The sequence below is a fragment of the Syngnathoides biaculeatus genome, chromosome 15 (assembly GCF_019802595.1).
Source record: "Syngnathoides biaculeatus isolate LvHL_M chromosome 15, ASM1980259v1, whole genome shotgun sequence".
NCBI classification, from domain to species: domain Eukaryota; kingdom Metazoa; phylum Chordata; class Actinopteri; order Syngnathiformes; family Syngnathidae; genus Syngnathoides; species Syngnathoides biaculeatus.
The window spans coordinates 9,664,579-9,687,315 of NC_084654.1; the positions used below are offsets into that span (position 1 = coordinate 9,664,579).

The 22,737-nt window shown below is 38.5% G+C and overlaps 1 protein-coding gene across 3 annotated transcripts; it reads right to left on the minus strand.

Annotated features, from left to right (window-relative positions):
• Positions 1-6,576: 6,576 nt before the first annotated feature.
• On the minus strand, positions 6,577-22,369 carry maco1b (macoilin 1b). 3 transcript variants are annotated; one of them, XM_061844268.1, is made up of 12 exons: positions 21,915-22,369; positions 20,414-20,543; positions 20,177-20,318; positions 19,537-19,663; positions 13,672-13,795; positions 12,043-12,221; positions 10,382-10,922; positions 9,456-9,614; positions 9,101-9,283; positions 8,439-8,559; positions 8,116-8,290; positions 6,577-6,971 (listed from the first exon to the last, which is right to left on the minus strand). In XM_061844268.1, the coding sequence occupies exons 2-12, from the start codon at positions 20,455-20,457 to the stop codon at positions 6,769-6,771; spliced, it is 1,998 nt and encodes a 665-aa protein (XP_061700252.1). In that variant the 5' UTR covers positions 20,458-20,543; positions 21,915-22,369; the 3' UTR covers positions 6,577-6,768. The 3 variants fall into 3 exon arrangements, with proteins under 3 accessions (XP_061700252.1, XP_061700251.1, XP_061700250.1); XM_061844267.1 differs by lacking the exon at positions 20,414-20,543 and having other exon boundaries at positions 10,382-10,919; XM_061844266.1 differs by lacking the exon at positions 20,414-20,543.
• Between the last annotated feature and the right edge of the window lie 368 nt (positions 22,370-22,737).

The following is a 22,737-nucleotide window of genomic DNA, read 5'->3' on the forward strand; positions in this document are numbered from 1 at the left end:
CAAATGAGGCATATCAGTTCCGTGACGCGAAGTCAGAGGAGCACTTGGAGTTTTTATGCTTGCGTCCCGAGCGGGCGGTGCTTTCTAAGTGAAGAAACCCACTGCTTTCATAAAGAATAAATCAGCATAGTCACAAATATAGAACAATGACGTGAGTTCAGATCTGTTTAAAAAAAAAAAAACGACTTGTAGAAGTACTTATTAAATTCCTTCACTTAATAAAAGACTGAAATTTACTGGAATACAAAGATAAATTCTGTTTTTATGTCAATTACATAAAATATGAGGGTTTTCAGGGGGTGGCTGTGGACATAACTACTATTACTTTGCTAATTGCTAAAGTTGCGAATGACAAAAATCCTAAATTAGCTAGGAATAAAAACTGGGGAAAAATACACTTTACCCAAACATGTTTGTACAGATTAGACAGATTAATTTATTTTTTAAAGACAAAAGATTGTGGTTTTCAGGCTGCTTACATTCACCATGACTCATTCCTGGAGTCGACAACATCAAACAATTCTCTTAAATAAGGCTAGGGATGGTTATTAGCCTAATAATAGTGTCAAATTTGTTGTGTCCTTCTGAAAGCAATTCCTGGTTCCTCCATGAAGATCAGCAGGTATGTGCAGTCAGAGGAGGTAGGCTGAAAGTATACCTATCCATCCATCCATCAATTTTCTGAGCCGCTTATCCTTACAGGGGTCATGCGAGTTTTGGCGCCTATCCCATCTATCTTCAGGCAGGATGCAGGGTATACCCTGAACCAGTTCCCAGCCAACAACAGGGGCACATATAAACATACAGTCTTCAATTAACTTACTATCCATGTTTTTGGTGATGTGGAAAGAAACCAGAGTGCCTGAAGAAAACCCATGCAGGCAGGGGAGAACATGTAAAGTCCATAGAGGAGGGGCTGGGATTCAAACCCCGGTCCGCAGAAATGTGAGGCAGAGAATCTACCGAGTTTCTCCACCATGCTGCCAAATATTATCACCATCATTATTATTGTTATGATTATTATTGCAGTAAAGAGGAGCAGGTGGTTGGAGCGTCTGCCTCACAGATGATCTTGTGTGGAGTTTGCATGTTTTTCCAATGCTTGTGTAGTTTTTTTCCGGGCACTCTGGTTTCCTCCCACATGCCAAAAACATGCAACATTAATTGGACACTCCAAATTGCCCGAGGTCTGATTGTGAGCGTGGCTGTTTGTCTCTATGTGCCGAGCGATTGGCTGGCAACCAGTTCAGGGTGTACCCCGCCTCCTGCCGGTTGACTGCTGGGATAGGCTCCAGCACTCGTGAGGATAACGAGCGAAGAAAATGGATGGATGGATGGATGATTAATATCAAGCCATGAGCACCGCAACTCACCGTTGGTGTACCGTATTTTTCAGCCTTGTATATAAATGCCAAAGATCACCAATCCATATGACCAGGGTTGACTTCTAGGAATAAAAACAGCAGATACATGGTTTCAAATGTCTAGAATAAAAGTAAAAACTTTTCAGAAAATACATAATACCCAAGTGAAGTTCAGTAAAAATATAAATAATTCAGTACAGCAACAAAGTGGGCTTATTGGTAACCTCCCACCACTGACAGCAAATAAATCATTGCAGGCCTTGGAGTAAAAAAAAAAAAAAAAAATCCAGCAAGACTGGATTTCATAGGAGTTGACAAGCTCAGAGACAAAAGATACACAGACGAATAAGTCCCCAGGACATAGAAGCAAGTATTGCATAACATCATTGGAATCCACTGTCAACCTTAGGTTGCAGTGACTAACAGTGACATAATAACGACTTCATTCAAAGACAAAGTCATGAGGACATCATTGAGACTAACTGTTGAGGTTTAAAAAATGAAAAAGGCTGCTAGTGTTGTGTTTGATGGCAGTAATAACAACAAAATGACTGTACACCTGTGAAAAATTGTGAAATGATGGATGAAAATGATGAAGCTGCATAAATTGGATTCCGTTGCCACAAGTAATCACAGTGAACTGGCACAACGGTGCTATATGTGGAAGTTGATGATGATGAAGTCGAAAAATACATCACTAACCCAATAGATAAATAAAAGCAGAAAGCGGCATGTCGATCATTGTTAAGTAGAAGTATCGATTCTTCTTCACATACATATTTAAGTCACAGTGAAAAGTCTAGTTCATTCAAACTACTCTCAAAAGTACAATTTATGAGAAACGTTACTTGAGTCCATGTAGCGCATTGCTACTACTTCTTTTATCATGAAGTTATGTAGTTATAGAATGGTATGGTGTCAAAGAAACATAAAATGAAAACCCTTAATTCAAATGAAGTTGGGACTTTGCTTAAAACAAAAACAGAATACAACAATTTGCAAATCCTTTTCAACATTATATTCAATTGAACACATGACAGAGACAAGACATTTAATATTCAAACTGATACTTTTTTGTTGTTGTTGCAAATATTGACTTGTTTTGAATTTGTGTGACATGTTGAGGATGAAGGCATGTTTAGCATTTGTAGATTTTTTTTCTTTAAACAATATTCAGAAGCATTTGGGAATTGACGACACTAATGGTTGAAGCTTTAATGGTGTCTTCACAGAATCGCAAGCCACCCATACACTCACAGACACTGGCTTTTGAACTTGGTGTTGATAACAATATTTTTTCTCCTGGGCCCAGAGGACACACGATGATTTCCAAAAACAATTTGAAATGTGGATTCATCAGACCAAAGTGCAATTTTTAACTTTGCATCAGTCCATCTCAGATGAGCTCTGACCCAAAGAACCCACTGGCGTTTTTGAGTGTCCTTGATAAATGGCTTTTGTTTTGCGTGATAGTTTTAAGTTTTTCTTTTGTACAGCTAGCAAGAATTTGTGTCAACTGATGGTGTTTTTTCAAAGTCTTCCCAAGACCACAAGGGACTAACCTTCACACAATGATGCTGGATTTTAATACAGTGCTGCCTGAGGGATCAAAGATCACAGTCATTCAGTTTTGGTTTTCGCACTTCTTTTCAGAGATCTTTTGATGATGTTATGGACCGGAGATGATGAACCTCTAAATTCCTTGCAATTGTACATTCAAACACGTCCTTAAACTTTTGGACTAATTACTCACACAGTTGTTCACAAAGGGGTGAGTTTCACCCCAATGCCTGCTGGTGAAAAACTGAGCCTTTCTGGCTTGGTCCTTTTATACTCAATCATGACATTCGCCTGTTTACAATTAACATTTTCACCTGTGGAGTGTTCCAAACACGACTTTTTGAGCATTCCTCAACTTTCACAGTCTTTTGTTGCCCCCGTCTCAGCTTTTCGGGAATGTTGTGCAAGTACTTATTCATATTTTTGAAAAACTAAATAATGTGGCGCCACGGTGACTCAGCTGGAAAGCATTGGCCTCACAGTTCTGAGGTCCAAGGTTGAAACTCAGACCCGCCTGTGTGGAGTTTGCATGTTCTCCCCATGCTTGTGTGGGTTTCCTCAGGACACTCCGATTTCCTCCCACATCTCAAAAACATGCAACATCGATTGGACACTCTAAATTGCCTCTCGGTGACATTGTGAGTGCGGCTGTTTGTCTCTATGTGCCCTGCGATTGGGTGGCAGCCAACTCAGGGTGTACCCCGGTTCCTACCAGTTGACAGCAGGGATAGGCTCCAGCACTCCCACAGCCCTTGTGAGGATAAGCGGCTAAGAAAATGGATGGTTGTATAAAAAGGGGATGCAGATTCTCCATTCTGGTTTATCTAGGAGCCAAACAGGACACACAAACAAATGTATAATATTCCACAAAAAAATATAGAGGATTAAATACAAAATATAGATATGAGCAGTGCAAGTAGTCACTGCAATATATTGGAGGCTAATGCGCTTTTTAGATTTCTTTTTTTCCCAGTACTGTAACTTTTGTCAATCTTCATGTGGCAGTGCTGAGCATGACATTTCTCATGCCTTGGCATTGTTTTCCTTATCGTATTCAAGTGCATCAAATTAGAAATCAGATTTGAAAGTATGCAGCGGAATACCTCGATCCTCATGCAGTTGCACCAACGATTTCAATCTCAACGCAAATTCTCTGCTGGAATGAATGCTAACAACAGTATAAATATTTAAGCCTTGCAAATAGGTCCTATTTAAACTTCCGATTTGTGATTTGTTCTTTTCATGTTTAGTTTGTGAGAGGCCTTTCTGATTGGACTAGTTGTATCGTGGCTCCTAGCGGTTGTAACGTGTAAATGCCTTTTATGAAGGCACATTTTCAGATTTAGCTTTGCCCAATTGTAATCATTTTATATTTGGTAATTGGGTATCTTGTATTTGTCAATTAGTCATACGTGTCAAAAGACTGCAAGATGTTGAGTTTTCTTTTTACAATTATATATTGATACAGGGGTATCACGTTATAAATGCAATGCGAATTACAAGAGTATAGATTTTTTAAAAAAGACATACCTGAAACCCTCAGTGGTCCAATAGATCAAGTTTCCTCAACATTATTAGGTAAAATCAGGTACCCAGATTAACGATTTACAAAATTTAAGGAGTGGGGGTAACAAATAATATAAATTTAAACAATTTATTTTCTCGTGCCAGTTTCATATTCTTTCCAGCCAGATGATTCGACAAATACTTTGGCCGAGGTAAGAATTCAGGGCCTTGTTACATATGGTAATGGTCCTGGAGGGTTACTTTTTAAATTAGGGTGTAGTGTAACGCAAGTTCAATTCCAAAATTGAAAGGATGCTTCTTGTGCAAGTGCAGTTTGCTGATTTCTGAAATTAAGTGCCGTGTGTGCACTGCTAAAATCAAATGTACTCCCCTCTCCCCTGAAATAGTTCCAATATAACGTGTATAAAATATGAGTGTGTGGGGGTCTGAACACTTTCCATACCCACTGTCATACAAGTATTATGAGTCAAGCAAAAATTAGAGACAATTACTCTGCAAGAAAAAAAAAAACATTTATTCCTTGTAAACCTCACAGAGCGAGAGCGCACAGCCAAGGTCAGACCTGGATGGGGAAGAGCAGTGACTGGGCATAGAAAACAAAAAAAACAAAACACTTTTCTATACTTTCAACAATCAGTTGACCGACTGGCTAGACTTATTTTCACAACACTTTTTTTTCAAGAGCCAATGACAGAAATCGAGCCAAAAAACAAAAAAACAACTCAATTTACTGAAGGTGAAAACCACATACACAACAATGACCATTGCCAGACTCAAACCATTTGTCAGAATTTGTAGTTCAGAAAACGGCTTTGAAACCCTTTTGCAAATACTGTAACATTCATGAGAAGAAATAAGACGTTTGAGTCCATTTGCTGGCAACTACTGTCTATTCCAAACAGGTCACCACTCTCGCTACTTGCGCAACTGAAATATTCAATGCAATTTTTCGACAAATCTGTCAGCCAATAGAATTGCAATACATTCTTGGACGCACAACTAGAGAAATTAGAATTCCATTCTTGGCACACAAACTGAAGAGGAGGTTCAATAGTCTAACTCCAATATGAAGATTTGGCATTTCAAAGCTCTCTAACTCTCATTGCACAATCCATTTAAGGTATTTCCCTTTCAAACCTGTATTCTACATTGCAAAAAGTGGAAGTTAAAAAAAAAAAAAGTGAGCTGCAGCTAAACCGACAAGAGTTTCAACAGCAGCACATAAGCTTTGTGGTGAAACTGAAACCAATGTGCAGTAGACACATGGGAAAATATTGGGTGGGATGACCAGGATTTTTGTTCCTTTTCAAACTGAAATCATGAATTTAGTCAAAGGGACAGGCTGCATTCAAGTGTTTTTGAACAGATTCTGGTAACACAAGGTTCAGAAAATAAACTCCGCGCGGAAGGTAACATTTGTGCCAGTTCACAAAATGGGGTCAAATTGTCATTCTTGCCATCTTACCTTGATGATTCAAAACTAAACTACATAATTAAATCTTGTACGTATAATTGATTTTCAAACTCAATATCTCCTCATCGTGAGAAATACGGACAAACATTCTCCACTATAACTTGAAGTGTTTTCAGAAACAGCACTCAAAACTGATTCTATATTTTTCAGTCAACTGGCTCCAAATTGAAAGGGAGGAGGAAGTGCTTGTATATTATTATAGTCACCTTCAATTTACACAGATCTTTCCCTCATTTCTATCTTGAATCTTGAAAAAAGCAAACACACAGAATCGCACATCTTAAAAACAATTGGCCAACACACCACAGCAGCAGAGTGATTGCTTACTTGGAGACTGATCGTGGGTTAAAATAAATTTAAAAAAAAAACTAAATGGATCTGTGCTCACTTTGCACTACATTCCTCGGATTTTTCTTGCTACCTTGAGATTTTTAAAAAAAATCTGTAGGGTGCAATTTGGATCTGTTTGATGGGAATTCTGTGTTGCACTCATATTATTAATCAGATATTCCCCGGGTAAAATCCAGTTTAATTTGTGGCCAGGAGCTATAATGAGGGTAAGAACAGAGCAGCATCCTTGAGATGTACGCCTGATTCAGCCCCAAACGTGTGAGGTTTCACTACACACTGAGAAAAAAACAGAGTTCCTAGTTGATGTGGTGTCTTTTAATTTCTTTTAACTACACACGATACAACATCCTTCTGACCTGGCAAGGAGAAAATAATGACCCAAGAAAAACATTCTCAGCCGCAGACATGCCGAGCAGACAGAAAGGTGCTGGGCCTGGGAAATAAAAAATAAAAAAAATAAAGGAAAATGGAGGGAGGGATAGAACAAAGCGGTCACTTTTTGAGTGGCTGGTAAACTGAGGCATTGGGGTCCAAGCCAGAGGGGTTGGTGTCCATGAACTTGGAGGAGTAGTGGGGCGCCACGGGAGTCATGCTGCTGGTGTCAGTTGTGTATGAGATGCTGGGCATGACAGCCATCACTTCGGCTATCTTTTGCTTCAAATCTTTTATTTCTTGGTCTTTTTGAAGGATCTGACCTATGGGGAGACATAAATAGTCAAAAGTCAATCCCATGACAGCAGATGCCGCTTGTACATTACATTCCCTACACTCCTGGCATACGGGTGAACAGGAGGGTTGGCATTTATCAGCTTGTACCTCTCAGGCGACACTCAGCAAAACAGGACAATATCGTGTAACGTTCAGACAGCCATTGTAGCTTCTCGCATTCATATAAGATTTGTGGTGACATCAGTGCTACACCACCAATCACTCACAAAGGGCAGTGCATCATAGCTTCTCACTCCGATTACACACTGGCAGCAATTGCCAACTGTTAACCCTTCGGAACGTGTTAAATTCCTAGGTTCGGTTAAAAATCAGCATGTTTCATCAGGACTTTGTCCCGCTGAATTTCAATGGAGGAAAAAAATCATCCTAGCGGCACTGCTTATGATCATTAGGCCGGCTTTGCAATTTTATTTATTTATTTTTTTTTAAACCATTCATTCATTCATTGTCTTTTTTCTAAAAACAGTCTTTTCCGTCAGGTTTTGGTGCTGCCTGTTCGCCACGTTGCCAATGTGGCAAGGATGTGGCCAAGCGAATATCGCATACCCTAACCACGCTGGAAAATCAAAATTGCCTGTGTCAAAACCTCAAAGTTCAAATACGCGCCCCCAATTCTGCCGTGTCTAAGTGGTAGCGTTTTTTTCCCCCCACTTCATAACATGCTTTAATCCACTGTCCAGTCGTTGCTGAAAAAGAAGCCAGGCTCACAGACTTTCCTGGCTGCAGAGATGCATCGAGTCTTTTCTTCCCTAATGCTGCTTGGCACCGAATTGAAGCATGCGTATTTATCACCTTGATGTACGTTTGACCAGTGACTGGTCAATGTGTCCTGCAATTCACTTCTTGCAGCTTGCTAGCTGCCGTCTTCATCAATACACAAGCCCTTAATCCCACATTGGTTGTCATGATGGGAAGCAGCACTGGATTGAACAGGACACTCGTATAACAAAACCAACATCTTTTTTTTAAATGAAATATACAGGATCTTTACATATGCCTTTTATATCAATCATGTCATCATCGTTAAATTTGTGTCTTTAGTAGGTAAAATTTGAGGTGCTAGAAATCCCAATCTAGCTACCTCACACCTGGGTCTTCAAAACTACAGACCTTGCACAATTTCTTGCTGCCTCTTGGCATCTCCCAGTGCAGAGAAGAGGTCCAGTTTGATCCTGGTCTCAGCACTAAGGCTGTTCTCCAAGTGTTGGGTCTTGTCCTGCATGGCTGACAGCGCTGACATCAACACTTCTGTGTCTTTTTCATTCTCCTTGTATTTATGAAGCTCCTGAAAGGTCAGAGAGGCCATACTCATTCAGGGGAAGGGCAATAGCATCTGCAGTTGCTGCAGGTTTTAGGAGAGTTGCATTTAATGGCTGTCCAAATTGTCTATTATTGACACCAAGTACTTAAAAAAAAAAAAAAAACTGTATTACCTGGACTTTCAAGTCAAGGTCTCGGATCTGGTCTTCCTTAAGCTTGTTGTCCAGGTTTAGTTTCTTACACTCTGTTTCTAATTCTGTGATCCGCCGTCGCAGTGTGTCTGTGCATTCTCCTCTGAAAAGCAGTAAGACTTCATTTAATATATATATATAAAAAAAAAAAGATGATAGAGAACAGATACTTTAACATTATCACTGATAAATTTAATGTCTTTATTTTTTCTTTTACTGATTTAGGACAACTTTGAGGCGGAGAATCTAAGAATCACATTGTTTTTGCTCAATCAGGACAAGTTTGTTTTTTTTAAACTTACATGTATTTTCACTTTTTATCAGGGGTTTTCAACCTGGGTGTGCAGAAGAAAATGATTTATTTCTCAAAAAGAACAATCTTAGATGAGCTATATAAAGAAAAATCATCCAATAATGTCAAAAATGTAATCAGTTTAGAAGAAAATCAGATCTTTTTTTTTTTGTAAACCAATCAACTTCTCATAAAAACCTGACCGGAACAAGAAACAGATGTCATTTTTTGATTCAGCGATTCAAAATTCTCCTAAATCAGTTGGGGGAAAAAAAATGATGACTTGGAAAAATAAATACATATATATATATATATATATATTTTTTTGTAAATCAGTGAATCAATACGCTACCTGGAAGCAGCAGCGAGAGCTACTGCTCTGGCTGCCGTAGCTTCTTCAAGCTTTTTGCGCTTCTTTTCATCTGCGAGTTGTTTCTCAGCAGTGGTACGCGCGTCCTGCTCAACTTTGAGCCTCTTCTCCAGTTGCCCCACAGCCTGCTTGTCCTTTTGCTTTGCCTGTACAGCATTATGGAGCCTACAATTCCATGCACACAGGAAAACAAATATTTGGAATCGACTTCATTGTGAGAGTTTTCCTGGTCTTTATCGGTGCTCATTTAATACGGCTTCAAGCCATAACTCTAAACCCAAATTTTAAAAAGCGTGACCTTGTTGGGAATTCGCAGAAATGACTTAAAACCACTTACTTGTTTTGCAGCAGCTCGTTCTCCTGGCGGAGTTGACCCAGCTCAGTACGTATTGAGCGCTCAGCACTGCCAAGTGAGCCAATCTGGCTGCGCAGGTCCTGTTCCACCTGCCGGCTTGCCTGGAGGTCAGCCTTCAACTTCTTAACGTCCTGCTCCAATCTGTCGCACATGAAACCATGAGCAGACCTATACTGACCCATTCAAATACTGAGAGGCCATTCCCAGGCCGTAGTACACATCTTTTTTCCCCCATTTGATGGCACATTTGATTTTCAACTTTAGACTGAATATAATAAACTCCCTGTTTTTTGTGACATAAGAGAGAAAGTACTTTTGAACCATTTGTCAACACTTAAAAGCTAGAAGAGGACTCAATTAAAAAAAAATTGAAACTTGAATCATGGTCCAATTTCACTATGGACATCATCAGCTGACCAGAACAAATATAAAAACTTTGATGATTACATTTGGTAGTAGAGTGGAACATAATCATCTTGTCCATTGTTTATTGCACACTGATGATCAAAAAATGTTGTTCAGTCACTGTCCGGAGCAGTCGTTGGTGACTCGAGTTGTAGCCCAGTCTCGCCTTCTTCTTGACAGGCTTTGACAGCTTTGTGTCCAACAAAGGTGGTGGAATGGATGGTATTGATTTCTTTCATACACTGAAATCAATTGAGAATTACTTTTTGTTGTTGTTTTTAGTCACAGGACTTATTTGTGTGCCTCAGGGGTAACATCACAGCTTGTACGGGCCAGTGTTCTAGCTGGTTGACAGTGAAGCAATTACAATACAGTACTTATTTCCCTCGATCAAACACATTCATTTCATAACCTGCACTATAATGTCATTCTTTTCCCTGAAGAAACGCAGCAGTGAATAAAATAATCACTTCACCCATTCTACATCGAGTGCGTGTGCTTACCTCACAAGTGCTTCAGGCTTGCTCAGCTGATTGTTGGGAATACAGTTGTCTGTAGGGTCTCTGTTGGAGCCACTTGATGTCCCCTTCCCCACTGCTAACTTGTGCTTCTTCTCATTCTTCCCTGTGGAAGAGGAGCATGGCGTAGAGGATGGCACGCTGCCATTGGCAGCACTGTGGCCACGGGGAGAGGAGTTGAGCATTGTGGCATTGCTGTTTTTGTAATTTTTAGAAGAGGAGGAGGAAGTGGATGAGCAGGAGGAATTATTGTCCTCTTTAAGCAAGTTTTCTGTGCTGCCGAGTTCAGTGGTCAGTCTCTTGCTGTTCACATGGTTTTCCATATATTCCATCTCTTGGAGTTTAGAGTCCACTGATGATGGCAGGATGCTGTTGTGCTGCTTTTTACCCTCCCCGCCACATTTTCCGTCTTTCCCTTTTTCTCTATACTCTAACTCCGGCAAAGGCCCCGAGGTCTTTTTATTGGCAGGGGCACCATTCTGTAAAACTGGAAGTGTGTCTACGTCAGATATTCCTTTAGTTGCTGCTGTAAGAATAAAATTAAAGAGATTTCTGATATATTAACACAGTCAGGTTGGGTTTTACTATACAATGTTAAATAAAATTAAAATTGATATGACGGAAATTAAGATTTCAACTGGGAACAAAAGTTAAAAACAAAAAACTTGAAAAAAAATATTTGAATGGTGTATACATTCATAAAGTGACGATAAAAAAATGTGAACCTTTTGGAATTTAGTTAAATTTGTGCAAATGTGATCTGATCATCTAAATCATGGCCATTGACATTGTGTCAAAAAATTCAAATCTTTGCCTTTACTGAACATACTCATTGTTGGAGGATTCAAAATGACAATGAAAATGTAAGCAAACATCTATCCATCCATTCTCAATGCTACTCATCCTTTTCCAGGTCATGTAGTGCTGGAGATTATCACAGCTACTCCAGGCACGATCTAAAGAGTACCAATAAAGTTCTAGGAGACTTATCTTTATTAAATAATTAATAATTATATCAGCAATATGTTGTCAGTTATATTTACTTGCAGTGCACTAGTAAGTCGCACATATAGTTACTCTATGTAGAAAGTGAAGGTTTCTCAGTGCTTTGGTCAAAGTAGGAAGTCTTTTCATGTCAATGGGTTAAAATCCAAGTTGAGCGATAAGCTCTTTTTCGTCGTTTCTCATCTCCTTCCCATTTTAGTTTTACTGTGAGTTTCTCTTCCGTGTTCTTCAGAGATTGGGAAAGACACGAAGCAATTCCAACCTCTCTTGATGCTCTTGGCAAATACTGTATATTAACATTACAGTATTACAATTTTAAAAGACAAGATTGTATCCTACTTTAATTTCCAAAACGAGATTGTTAGTTTTTGGGTGGGGATGTTGTGGTTCATATAAACAGAAATGCAGTGTTATTATTTTAGACAGCTCTGTCAATGCATTTGACTTCTGGTGCGATCCAATGACATTAGATAGAATTATTCATAAATTGAATTCCAAAAGGTTTAAATACATATCATACAATCGGGCTATTTCAAGTTGGACAAAAAGAGCAGTTGTGCAATTCCATCTATGATTGCTTGAAGAGATTTTTTTTAATGCATACAGAATAGGTACATATAGTACGCATGCCTGAATCTCACCTTCTTCTGCTTCTCGTTCTTGCCGTTGAAGCATCTGTTGCTCTGGAGGCAGAGCCTGCTGAAGAAGCTGCATGTAAAACTCATTCTCCTTCTGTACCTCTTTCTGCTTCCGAAGGCGCATCTTATAGCTTACATAGCTCTTAAAGCCAAAGCCCAGTGTCACTACTGGATAGCCAATGCTATAAAAAGCATAATACATACAACTTTGAATCAATCACATTATTTCCATAATAATTCACAATTCACAATAAAAACTACTGAAGTATAAAATGTTTTAATGATTAAAAATGCAGACATTATGAAGTTTACCATTCAGTATACTACATGGACTACACACTACAAGATAAAAAATATGATGCTTTTCATCATCCAGACCACTAATTTCAAAATACTGTGCCATGAACAGTTAGGTGTGCAACAGGAAATTATGTAATGTCCCTCAATAGCCTTAAAAATTCATTTATTCACTACAAATGTTTATTCATCTATCTATGCCACACTGTAAAACCAATTTTGGAGAGTGGTAAATATGACACATCAACATCATCTAAAATTTACTTTATTAATTTTTGATAGGTAAAGAAAGCACCCTAAACAATAGGGTAAGTTTTACCTATACAACCTATTTGACAACAGTAAAAAGTGTTGCCAAGAAAAATTGAGTAAAATCCATCTGAAAGCCGTTGGTACTACAATATGCAACATGCATGATGCACCAATTGGGTGACATTTCATTGGTTCATCAGCACATAATGGCATCGCCCATTGGTGACAACTGATTGTTCTGTTTGGTTGTGAATTAGCCAATAAGTACAAAAAACAAACAAAAAGAAAATGGCACTGTATGATAAAACAAATTTAGCTAAACAATAATTACTTAGACATGTACCTGCTTGTATTATGAGAGGGACACAAAGTCTTCTAGCCCCCACCTCAAACTCACGTTCTTTGGTTGAAATATAATCAGAAATATGGTAAACTTTATCCAGGTAAGTATTTTATCGCTATTTAACTAAGGCAGTACTTCTCAATTGTTTTCTGTTATGACCCCCACAGGAAAAAGAAAAAATAAATAACACTACTGCAAGACCCCCGCGGTTACACCTCTATATAACATTGTATATAAAGGATAATAAAATCTAATCCTGATAAACACTGAAGAAAGTACAAAAGAAAGGGATCTAGATGAATCTACAATAAAGAACAAATGGATTAATGTTGTTAATCATGTTTTTGAGGGTCTCACATGCCTCCCCTGGCATCGCAACAGGTCACCCCACATTACTTCAGAAGCACAAAATTAAGGAAAACCTCACTCAAAACATTTGATTAAATTTACCCAATTGAAGTGGCTGCTAACTGTTGTGTTAAATGTATTGGGTAAATTCTATAGTTTTTTTACAATTCAGCAACAAAGTGACAGGCAGCACAACGCTACTAGATGGATGCCAAGCAATTTGTTCATACACTAATATTTTTGTTAGGTGGTTTGTGGTGGTGAGATTTTTTCCCCCCTAATATAAATGTCTTAGCTCAATGGACACATTTGCATTTGTAATAGAAGGAGGCCTGCAGTACTTTTAGATCGTATGAAAAAAAAAAAAAACAGTTAAGTATGCAGTGGCTCACCAGTGTGCAGCAAATGGGCGACACAAGTCTACATGGAAGTTCTTGAGGTCTTTGAACCTGATGGCTGCCTCTATGTACACGAAGAGTATCCATAGCGATACAGTTGGTAGACAGACTCCTCTCTCTGAGGACAAAAACATAAATAATGGCAACGATATTATGTGCATGCATGCAAACAAACCAGAACTTAACGCTGGGGGTCAAAAATCCCCATTGTATTGTAAATGTCCATATTTTCTTTATCCCATGCTGTTCACTCAAATATACAACGTATGTATACTTGAAAAAAACGTTTAAAAGATTGCATTGGGGTCAATTGCCGAGGCAGTTGTGGTCGATCACGTGATGGTGTGCCAAAAAAAAAAAAAAAGACATTAGGCTATCATCCATCTCGTCACTTGATTCAGGTGTGGCAGATGCATCGATCGCACGCCTCCCTTTATACGTGATTCTGTCTCCTGAGGTAATTAAAGTTAAAAAAAAAACAAATGTATTGACAAACTAAAATTGAATGAATGAAATATTTTATTTTTATTTCTAAAACTATGAATATAAAAAAAAACATTTCTGTCAATTAATTTTCATATCTTGTCATTTTTTGTCTTTTTTTCTCATTTACATTATTTTAATACATTTACAAATTTATTTTCTGATTGTTCTTATTGATTATTTTCAATGTTGAATTTTAGTAGTTCAACAAATGTTTTGAAATAATTGACAAATCATGTTAACCATGGTTTTAATAAATTTAAATTATTGTGACTTCATTTTTCCATAATCACTCAACCCTACTCACCATAATTACATTGAAAAATTTACAGCTAATCCATATGATCAGTATCAGCAGCTATCAGCGCATCTCATTCATCGATTATTGGTACGGGAATCGTCAGCATAAAACTTTGATCGGAGTATCCCTAGTCCATAGTGTGCACAACATCAAGACATAAGATATATCATACTTGGAATGTCAGTGCTAAGTAAATATTTGAATAATTTGGTAATTTTTTTAAACTTCAAGGTTTATTATTTGCAGTTCCACTTGCCTTCTTTGGAGCCATGATAGGGGGTTAATGTTGCTAAATTTGAAGAAAAAAAAAAGTCACTACAGTAGTGGGAAACGTGTGTGTGAGTCAACTGCGGCAGTTTTTCGCGGGTGCTTTTGAAAGCACAATAACAAATCGTCGTGGGTCAGCTGGTCGGGGTGTTCGAATACCGCAAAAAAAAATTGAAATTTTCGTTCAAAAAACCGATATGTACAAAAACCAAGACGTTCAAAAACCAAGGAACCACTGTAATACCTAAAACTTCACATATTGCGTCATAAATATACAGGCCCAGTAAAGGTTCTGACAGGTCCACCACAACCTGGCTCATGGGGACCATGTCAAAAAGGCCTAACATCGGACCATGAGTAAAATATTGTATTGCTCTTTATATCAATTCATCATAACATTTGGGCTTGGCCAAAAGGATTTTTTTTTTATTTGTTGCGTATTTCCAATGTTCTGTTGGTCATACAATAGAATAATTTATTTCTTGTTTAATGAATACTGCTGAAGATAAAACTTCTTCTTTGTATTTTTTTATCTTGTCATTCGCAAGATTTCTTTAAAAGATTTTTTAAAACTTGCAACCAGTAGTATTTTTTCATATCGTTCAGCCCCAGTCCTTATCAATCACTAGGTAGTTTTAATTGGGCCCACATTGTTAAAGCTTATCGGTTTCCAAGTGACGAGGACTACTTCTGGCTAATTAGCCACATAAATGTGTGTTGTTGTGGCTAACTACACGTGTGGCTCGGCGATTTCTGTACTGTTTGGCAATGTTGGCCAGGAGATTTCCTGACCCAGTGCCAACCCTGAAACGGGTATAATTCTTCACCATTTAACTTATTTGGAAAGAAATTACCTGAAATTAAAGCTAGAAGTCTGCAGTTGAAATATTTTTTGTATTATTTCAAATCTTCCAAGTTTGTGGACCATTTTATCACAGAATAGAGATTCAGTAATCCACCGCAAAATCACGGTCCTTGCTTTGCAGTCTGCTGTATAGCAGATTTTATTACAGTTGTTACTCTATATTTAAAATTACTCGTACAATATTTGGGTTCTCACTTGCTGTCACAATAATTTTTTTAGAATTATATTTTTTCCTCTAAACTTTCATGATGAATGACAGTATCATTGATGCTTTTTTTAATGTTATTGATATAATGATAATAGAGCATAATAATTGTACACATCTAAATTCTGTCCTGGTAATCAGAAACACAAGCAGAATTATGTAATGTTCTCTCATTTACTAAAGAGTGGCCACATTTCACAACAAGAAGTAATAGGAAAATGAAAGTTTCCCCTTTTGTCTTCAAGATGCCTAATCTTCACAAAACAGTGACATCTAAAACGATTTTATATATTTTAATTTTAATAAAAATTTTAAGTGAAGTGTTTTGGAGATTATGTTTGCTCAAACCTTTAGTTTCGTTTCATAATAGCATTTCCCATATCCAATTTTAACAAGTACTCCCAGTGGAAACTTCCCACTAAGAAACAAAAGCGTAAACAAAACAATGACCGCAAACTGCTGACAAATGACCACTTTAAGCATCATTTGTTTCAAATTTTCTGATCTGTCTCGCTATTTTACTCAACTTACACGCTCTCTATCTGGTCAGTGCATAGTCAGTGATTTCAGTGATTATTGCCTATGATGTAGATTTGATTGGCTGAAAGGGTTCCAAAGCCATCATAAGATTGCTCGGTCCAGTTAATCACAACTATATTAGGCCTGTAATATGTTGCGCCTCTTAAAATGGAAGCAACCCATGTCTTGAATCATAACTTTTCATTTTTGGCAATGGTGTGAGTCTGTTTGGGACAGTTTATGGGTCCACAGCAGGGATTTTATGAATCACAAATATGATAATAGAATGTGAAATGTAGTGCTGCAGCCAACTAATATTTTTGGTAGTCGAGTAACCTCCTGAAAATTCTATTACTTGGATTTTACTATTTGGATAAACTATATTTTTGCTTGGTTAAAAAGCCATTTTGAATATGAAAGACAAAATAAGACGTTTCACTGAACAACCTACAACGAATTGTTTTTCTTGATATGAAAAGTTTGGATTTCTTAAATTCAATTTTTGCATCAAAGATAAGCCATTTTGGAAAAAAAAAAAAAAAAAAAAACAGCCTTTGTGTATCTTCAGTTAAACAGTTAAGAAAAATATTTGTACTACAAGTTATAGAAGTGTTCAATTTGGCAAAATTACAATGAAGAAACCTAGAGATAAAAACACATTTGACAAAAAAAAAAAAAAAAAAAAAAATTGATGAACCATTTTACTCGACTGGTTAATTGCCGAGGCAGTTGTGGTCGATCACGTGATGGTGTGCCAAAAAAAAAAAAAAAAAAAGACATTAGGCTATCATCCATCTCGTCACTTGATTCAGGTGTGGCAGATGCATCGATCGCACGCACATAAAGGCGCGCTCCAGCAAGCTGGCCTCCTATTCATGGTCTTTCTTTTGCTTCCTCCACGGCAGTTGTGGCGATGAGTGCATGCTCCCCCCACCCCACCCCCTCCCCATTTTACCATGGGATAAATGGGAGGAGAAATGGACTAGGGGTTATTTTAAAGGAAGAGTTCACCAAAAATGTCTTGGAGGTAAAAGGAGTATCAGATCGAGTGATAAGACTGAAACCTGAAATTGAGGGTATTATATATAATGTTATTAGCAACTATGCTGGACAGGTAATATGTGACCTTGAGGTGAAAGAGAAATTCTGGAAGGAACTAGACAAAGTACTACAGAGAATCATGGAGAGAGAAATAGTCATGAATGGTGCAGATTGTAATGGACATTTTGGTGAAGGAAACAGGGATGATGATGTAGTAATGGGTCAGTACGGAATCCAGGAAATGAACTTGGAGGAGCAGATGGCGGTAGACTTTGCAAAAAGGAAGGAAATAGCAATAGTGAACACTTTTTTTCTAGAAGAGGCATGAACATAGAGTGACCTACAAGAACAGAGGGAGAAGCACAGAGGTGTATTACATCTTGTGCAAATGATATAATCTGACTGCAAAGTAGTGGTAGGAGAGACTGTGGCTAAAAAGCATAGCATGTTAGTGAGATGACTCTGGTGGTGGGAAGGACGATAAAGAAGAAAAAGGCAGAGCCGCAAACCATGTGGCGGAAGCTTAGAAATGAGTGTTGTGCGGCTTTTCAGGAAGAGGAGAGACAGAGTCTCGTGGAAAGGAGGAACTTCCAGAAGACTGGACCACTACAGCCAAGGTAATCAGAGAGACAGGCAGAAGAGTACTTGGCATATATTCTGGCAGAAAAGGCGAGAAGGAGACCTGGTGGTAGAACCTCACAGTCCAAGAAATCATTCAAGGAAAGGTTAGGCATGATGGAGTGGGACATTGAGAGGACTGAGGAGAGGAGAAAAGAATATATTAAGATGTGATGTAGGGCAAAAAATAGAAGTGGCAAAGACTAAACAAAAGACATATGATTATATATATGGCAGATTGGACACTGAAGGAGAAAAGAAAACTGGCTGCGCAGTCAGGGATAGATATAGCAAGGATGTGCCTCAGGTTAGGTGATTAAGGCTAGAGATGGAAGTGTGTAGAGTGGTGTCTGTAGATGAATGGAAAGAACACCGAGGAATTGACGAATGAGGAAAATGAGAAGGCAAGAGTAGAAGAGGCAAGTGTGGTGGACCAGGAAGTGGCAATGATTAGTAAAGGGGAAGGTAAAAAGGCATTAAAGAGGATGAAAAATGGTCCTGATGACATTTCTGTGGCGGTCTGGAATCATCTTGGAAAGGTGGCTGTGGAGGTTTTGACCACCTTGTTCAACAAAATTATAGCGGGTCAATAGAGGAGGAAGCACAAGATTGGTTAACATGGTAAATGACAACATGCTATGGCAACCCCTAATGGGACAAGCCGAAAAGAAAAGAAGATTGGTGCAGCTTTCATGTAAAAGTTGGGATCTGGGCATTGGTGACTAATCCCATATTGTTGTGGTGCTTATGAACCATAACTGTGGTGACTGGCTTTACTTTTGACTTTTTGACTGGAGACAGAGGCTCAAATGATGTTTGGAACAAAAACTTGCAACAAGAATATGGTTCAAATCATCATGTAGTCAAGCTTTTCTTGGGCTAGTTGCTAGGGAGCCCAATATTCCAATTTCCAGGTTTAGTCATGTGATGTTTGGAATGAGATTTGTGAGTTTAATTTCAACCCATAGCAGAGGTCTCAATTCTAATTAATTATTAATCCACAAACTGAGTATTAATCAGAATGCCAGGTTGAGACGAGTCAAAGCAGAAAAAAAATCATTCTTGTCCAAAAATGCTTTGCCTTCCCATACACACTAATACAGGAAATAAATTCCAACCTTGGCATAGTTATTTTACTTGTATTATGTCTGTTATACTGTATTCTGCACAATCACAATAGATCATTTCAATCTAGTTTAAATTGGGGTGATTTAACTTAACCGATTAAAGGAAACTATATCCCCAACCCCCACCCCTCTCTCTCAAACAGACTTTGAACCCATGTGGTGTTTCAATGACCACACCATTACTGATTCAGGTGCCTCAGGAGAGACTGGTCAGGATCCCGACACTATACTAAACTACACACAATCTGGTTGCCTGGGGCCTAACTTTCGACAACAGATTGTGGAATGTTGTGTGATCAGTGTACAGATCACTTCCAAAGGGTGTGTATGTCACAGGTGAAGGTGTACAGCGTGGCTCATCATACGATATGTATCCATTAGTCATTTAAAGTATGTATGAAAAATAAACGTGAAAACACAAAGGGTGTGTTACCTGTGTGCCAGACATACTGCACCCACACATAAGTACTGGCAGCAAAGAACAGCCATTGCACAGGGATGAAGAGGAGGCAAATGAAGTCCGAAGTAAGGGCCACAAACACAAAGAATACTGAGAAGGCCTAGAAGAGAGCGAGAGAAGGGTAGAATAAATCCCATTTCACAACAAAATTATTATTATTAGCATTATCTTAATGCTGATTTCCAGTCTACCCCGACATTCCAACATTTCAGAGACAGGCATCAAACCTACACAAGAAAGTTGTTCATACATCATCTAACCTTAAAACATTGACAACAGCTGTGTAGAGCACCATAGCAAAAAAATGAAACTGGCAAAACATTTAATTGGTCTGTCCACAAAGTCCTTCATATTTTCACACATTTAACTGGTTCACGTTCAAAGAGAAAACTATCTCTTAAAAGCACTGCCTGTCTGGTTTTCACTTGTAGTGCACTAAAATACCAAAGCACATGTTCTTAAGCCAGGAAGGAGTAAACCTGAGGTTTTCTCATGACAATTTTCCACATCATTGTGCTTCTCTCTCAAATATGGTTCTGATTACACATTTTGGAAACAGACTTTAGCATCTACAGTGTCAAGGTTTACGGCGGTTTAATAAATATCCACTCACCAGCCCCTGATATCTAAAAGAGTCGTACACACTTCGGAGGAAGAGCCAGAAGGGCCAGAGGTACTCAAATCTGAACTCCAAAACAAAGTCAGCCAGTAACACTAATGCCCACACCACCAGGAACTTCAGGTACAGGAAAGTACTGCAAACATGAGAGATAATTTGACACATTATTACACATTATTAAAATGACTACTGGAAATGTAATAGCAATCAGCTGCTGCAGGGATCACCAACCTGAAATTCTGAAATTGAGAGCTACTACTTGGGAACCAATACATGCAAAATGTGGAGGGCTGATGATGTGATACACTTCTGAGATAAATTTGATTCTTCAATCAAAGGTAATTTGATCAAAGATATTCACCTATGTAAAGAGAGTAAGAATGTTAATGATTGTTTACAATAATTATGAACAATGATTAAACAGAGTAGGATCAGAAGAATATCTGGATGTTACAATTTCGATAAAATCTCCACAAGTGTTTGAATGTTCAAATGATTACAACTAAGAAATTCCAAGGAAACTTCAATGTCCCATTACTGGAGACCTATTTTCCAAACAGGTCTATGGGCTGCTGATGTGTTCTCGCAGGCCCCAGGTTGGTGACCCCTGAACTACTGCATGGAATGTCAAAATTGTAAACAGTTGTAACAGTGAGAATATGTATTGGATAAATGCAAAGTAGGCTACCTTTCTGAGCTGATTGTTGAGAGAATGTATTTTATCCATTTAGTATCTTGTGAAATATAACGAGGCTTTAATAAATCATGTGGATCCTTAAATCGTGACTACACATCTTGCAAAAGGTGCATTTGTGGACTCTGACATGATACTCTTTCACTTTTTTTCAAAATGACAATGGAGTCAACTGTTGAGATCCTTAAAATGTGCTGCAATATTTTATGTTCCTGTTTCTTTCATAGCTTGTGAAGTTAATTTTGCAGTGTTGACTTAGTAGCAAAAGGTGAAACCCGGGACTCTTGACTTGTCTGATCTTAGGACGAGTAGTTGTTTTATCTAAAGTAATGCAGTGTGCCTTATCAATATTTCAAGGACTCGAAACGTCTAACTAATGCCCTTTAGCATTTGGCTCACTTCATATATTGAAAACCACGAGAGGTTGAACCTGTCAGGTGTGGCTGTGGAGATCAACCAATCAATTTCTACCTTGTTGTAACTCAATAACTGAGCCTAATCGCGACATACCTCGATCATGTAAATGAAGCATGAAATAATGTCTCACTATGCAAGTACGACCCGTGTAGTTTGTTGCCACAAAGTACACACACCTTGATGCTAGTGATCATGAATTACTCAAGCAAAGCGGATGAATTATCCTTGGCCGACAGATGTCAACTGGCCTGAGCTGACAGTCGAAATTGTCAGTGTCGATATTAAGTCCAGTCCAAAATGTCCACTGCAGTTGATATTAAACCAATAACGTGGCAGCGAATGACAGGTTTGTTATATGGTTCATAACAGGCTCATGTGTGGCCTAGCGCTACATGTTAGCTGTACACAGCTAGCTGCTATTTAAAACGAAAAGCGATCACTAGCCTACACTGAGCTATCAATAGCAGCTAGTTAGCTGGCGCTAGCAATACATTTGTATCAACATAAACATTGGGAAGAGTGTTCATTTTACAGCTGTCAAGCTGTGGCAATTTTTAATGAGCGGTCCCATTTGTTGGCGTGCGGACGACACATCCGTCAGCCAGCCTCCATAGAAGTTACCTGCCGTATATACCCTCGGTGATTCGATTCCGTTTTACCGGCCGTCGGAGTTTGCTGCAGTCCGCATTGCGCCGCTTCATCCTCCTCCACTTGGCTTTGGCCTTCGAGCAACCACCGTAATCTTATCCAGTTTTCTAGCGTATACGGGCAACGAAAATAAATGAAGTGGTGTAGTATATGTCGCTATAATTATTTTTCCCAACTGGCGAGAAAGAAATAAATAAAGGACTCTATTCGGGGAACCTCCTCCTTTGCTCTTAGCGCAAGCTCACTTGTGTCCTGGCCGCGCTATATTTTACGTGCGTCTAGTTGGCAGACGTTTGGGACATCCAATCAATCTATTCACCGAGGCCTCGCTCTTTGACGGATATCGAGATGAGCCACTTATGGTGCGAGACGACCACTCGATCACTTCCCGTCCGCCATGACTAGAGAACAGTGTCTTTTGAAATGGCTCATCGGCGAGCCAATCACGCTGTTTGTGGACAAATCGGGATATTGCTCATTGGCCAATCAGGTGCACGTAGAGGCGGGGTTTCTTTGGATATTCTTTATGGCTTCTTCTCATCAAAAAAATGTTTTGTGTCATTACATACAAATCTAAAAACGTATATTCATGCTTTGCAGCTTGAGTAATGTATTTCAGTTTTCATTTGCAGACGCGTTCAGGTAGTATTTCACATATAGATAAAATAGTAGCATTAGACCAATTATCAGTGGGGCTGGTTATCATCGACAATGTTGGGCATTTCGAACATTTTGAAGCATATTGACATTGAACATTTTATAAAATCCGATGAAGATCAATTTTAAACTGGTTCAA

Coding starts and splice junctions, on each gene's coding strand:
- maco1b (XM_061844266.1), bottom strand. CDS start 21,994: ATGAAGCGGCGCAATGCGGACTGCAGCAAACTCCGACGGCCGGTAAAA. Junction 20,319..21,914: donor ACCGAGGGTATATACGGCAG/GTAACTTCTATG, acceptor TCATGTTTGCAG/TACTTTCCTGTACCTGAAGT. Junction 12,222..13,671: donor CGCCCATTTGCTGCACACTG/GTGAGCCACTGC, acceptor TGCTTTTTATAG/CATTGGCTATCCAGTAGTGA.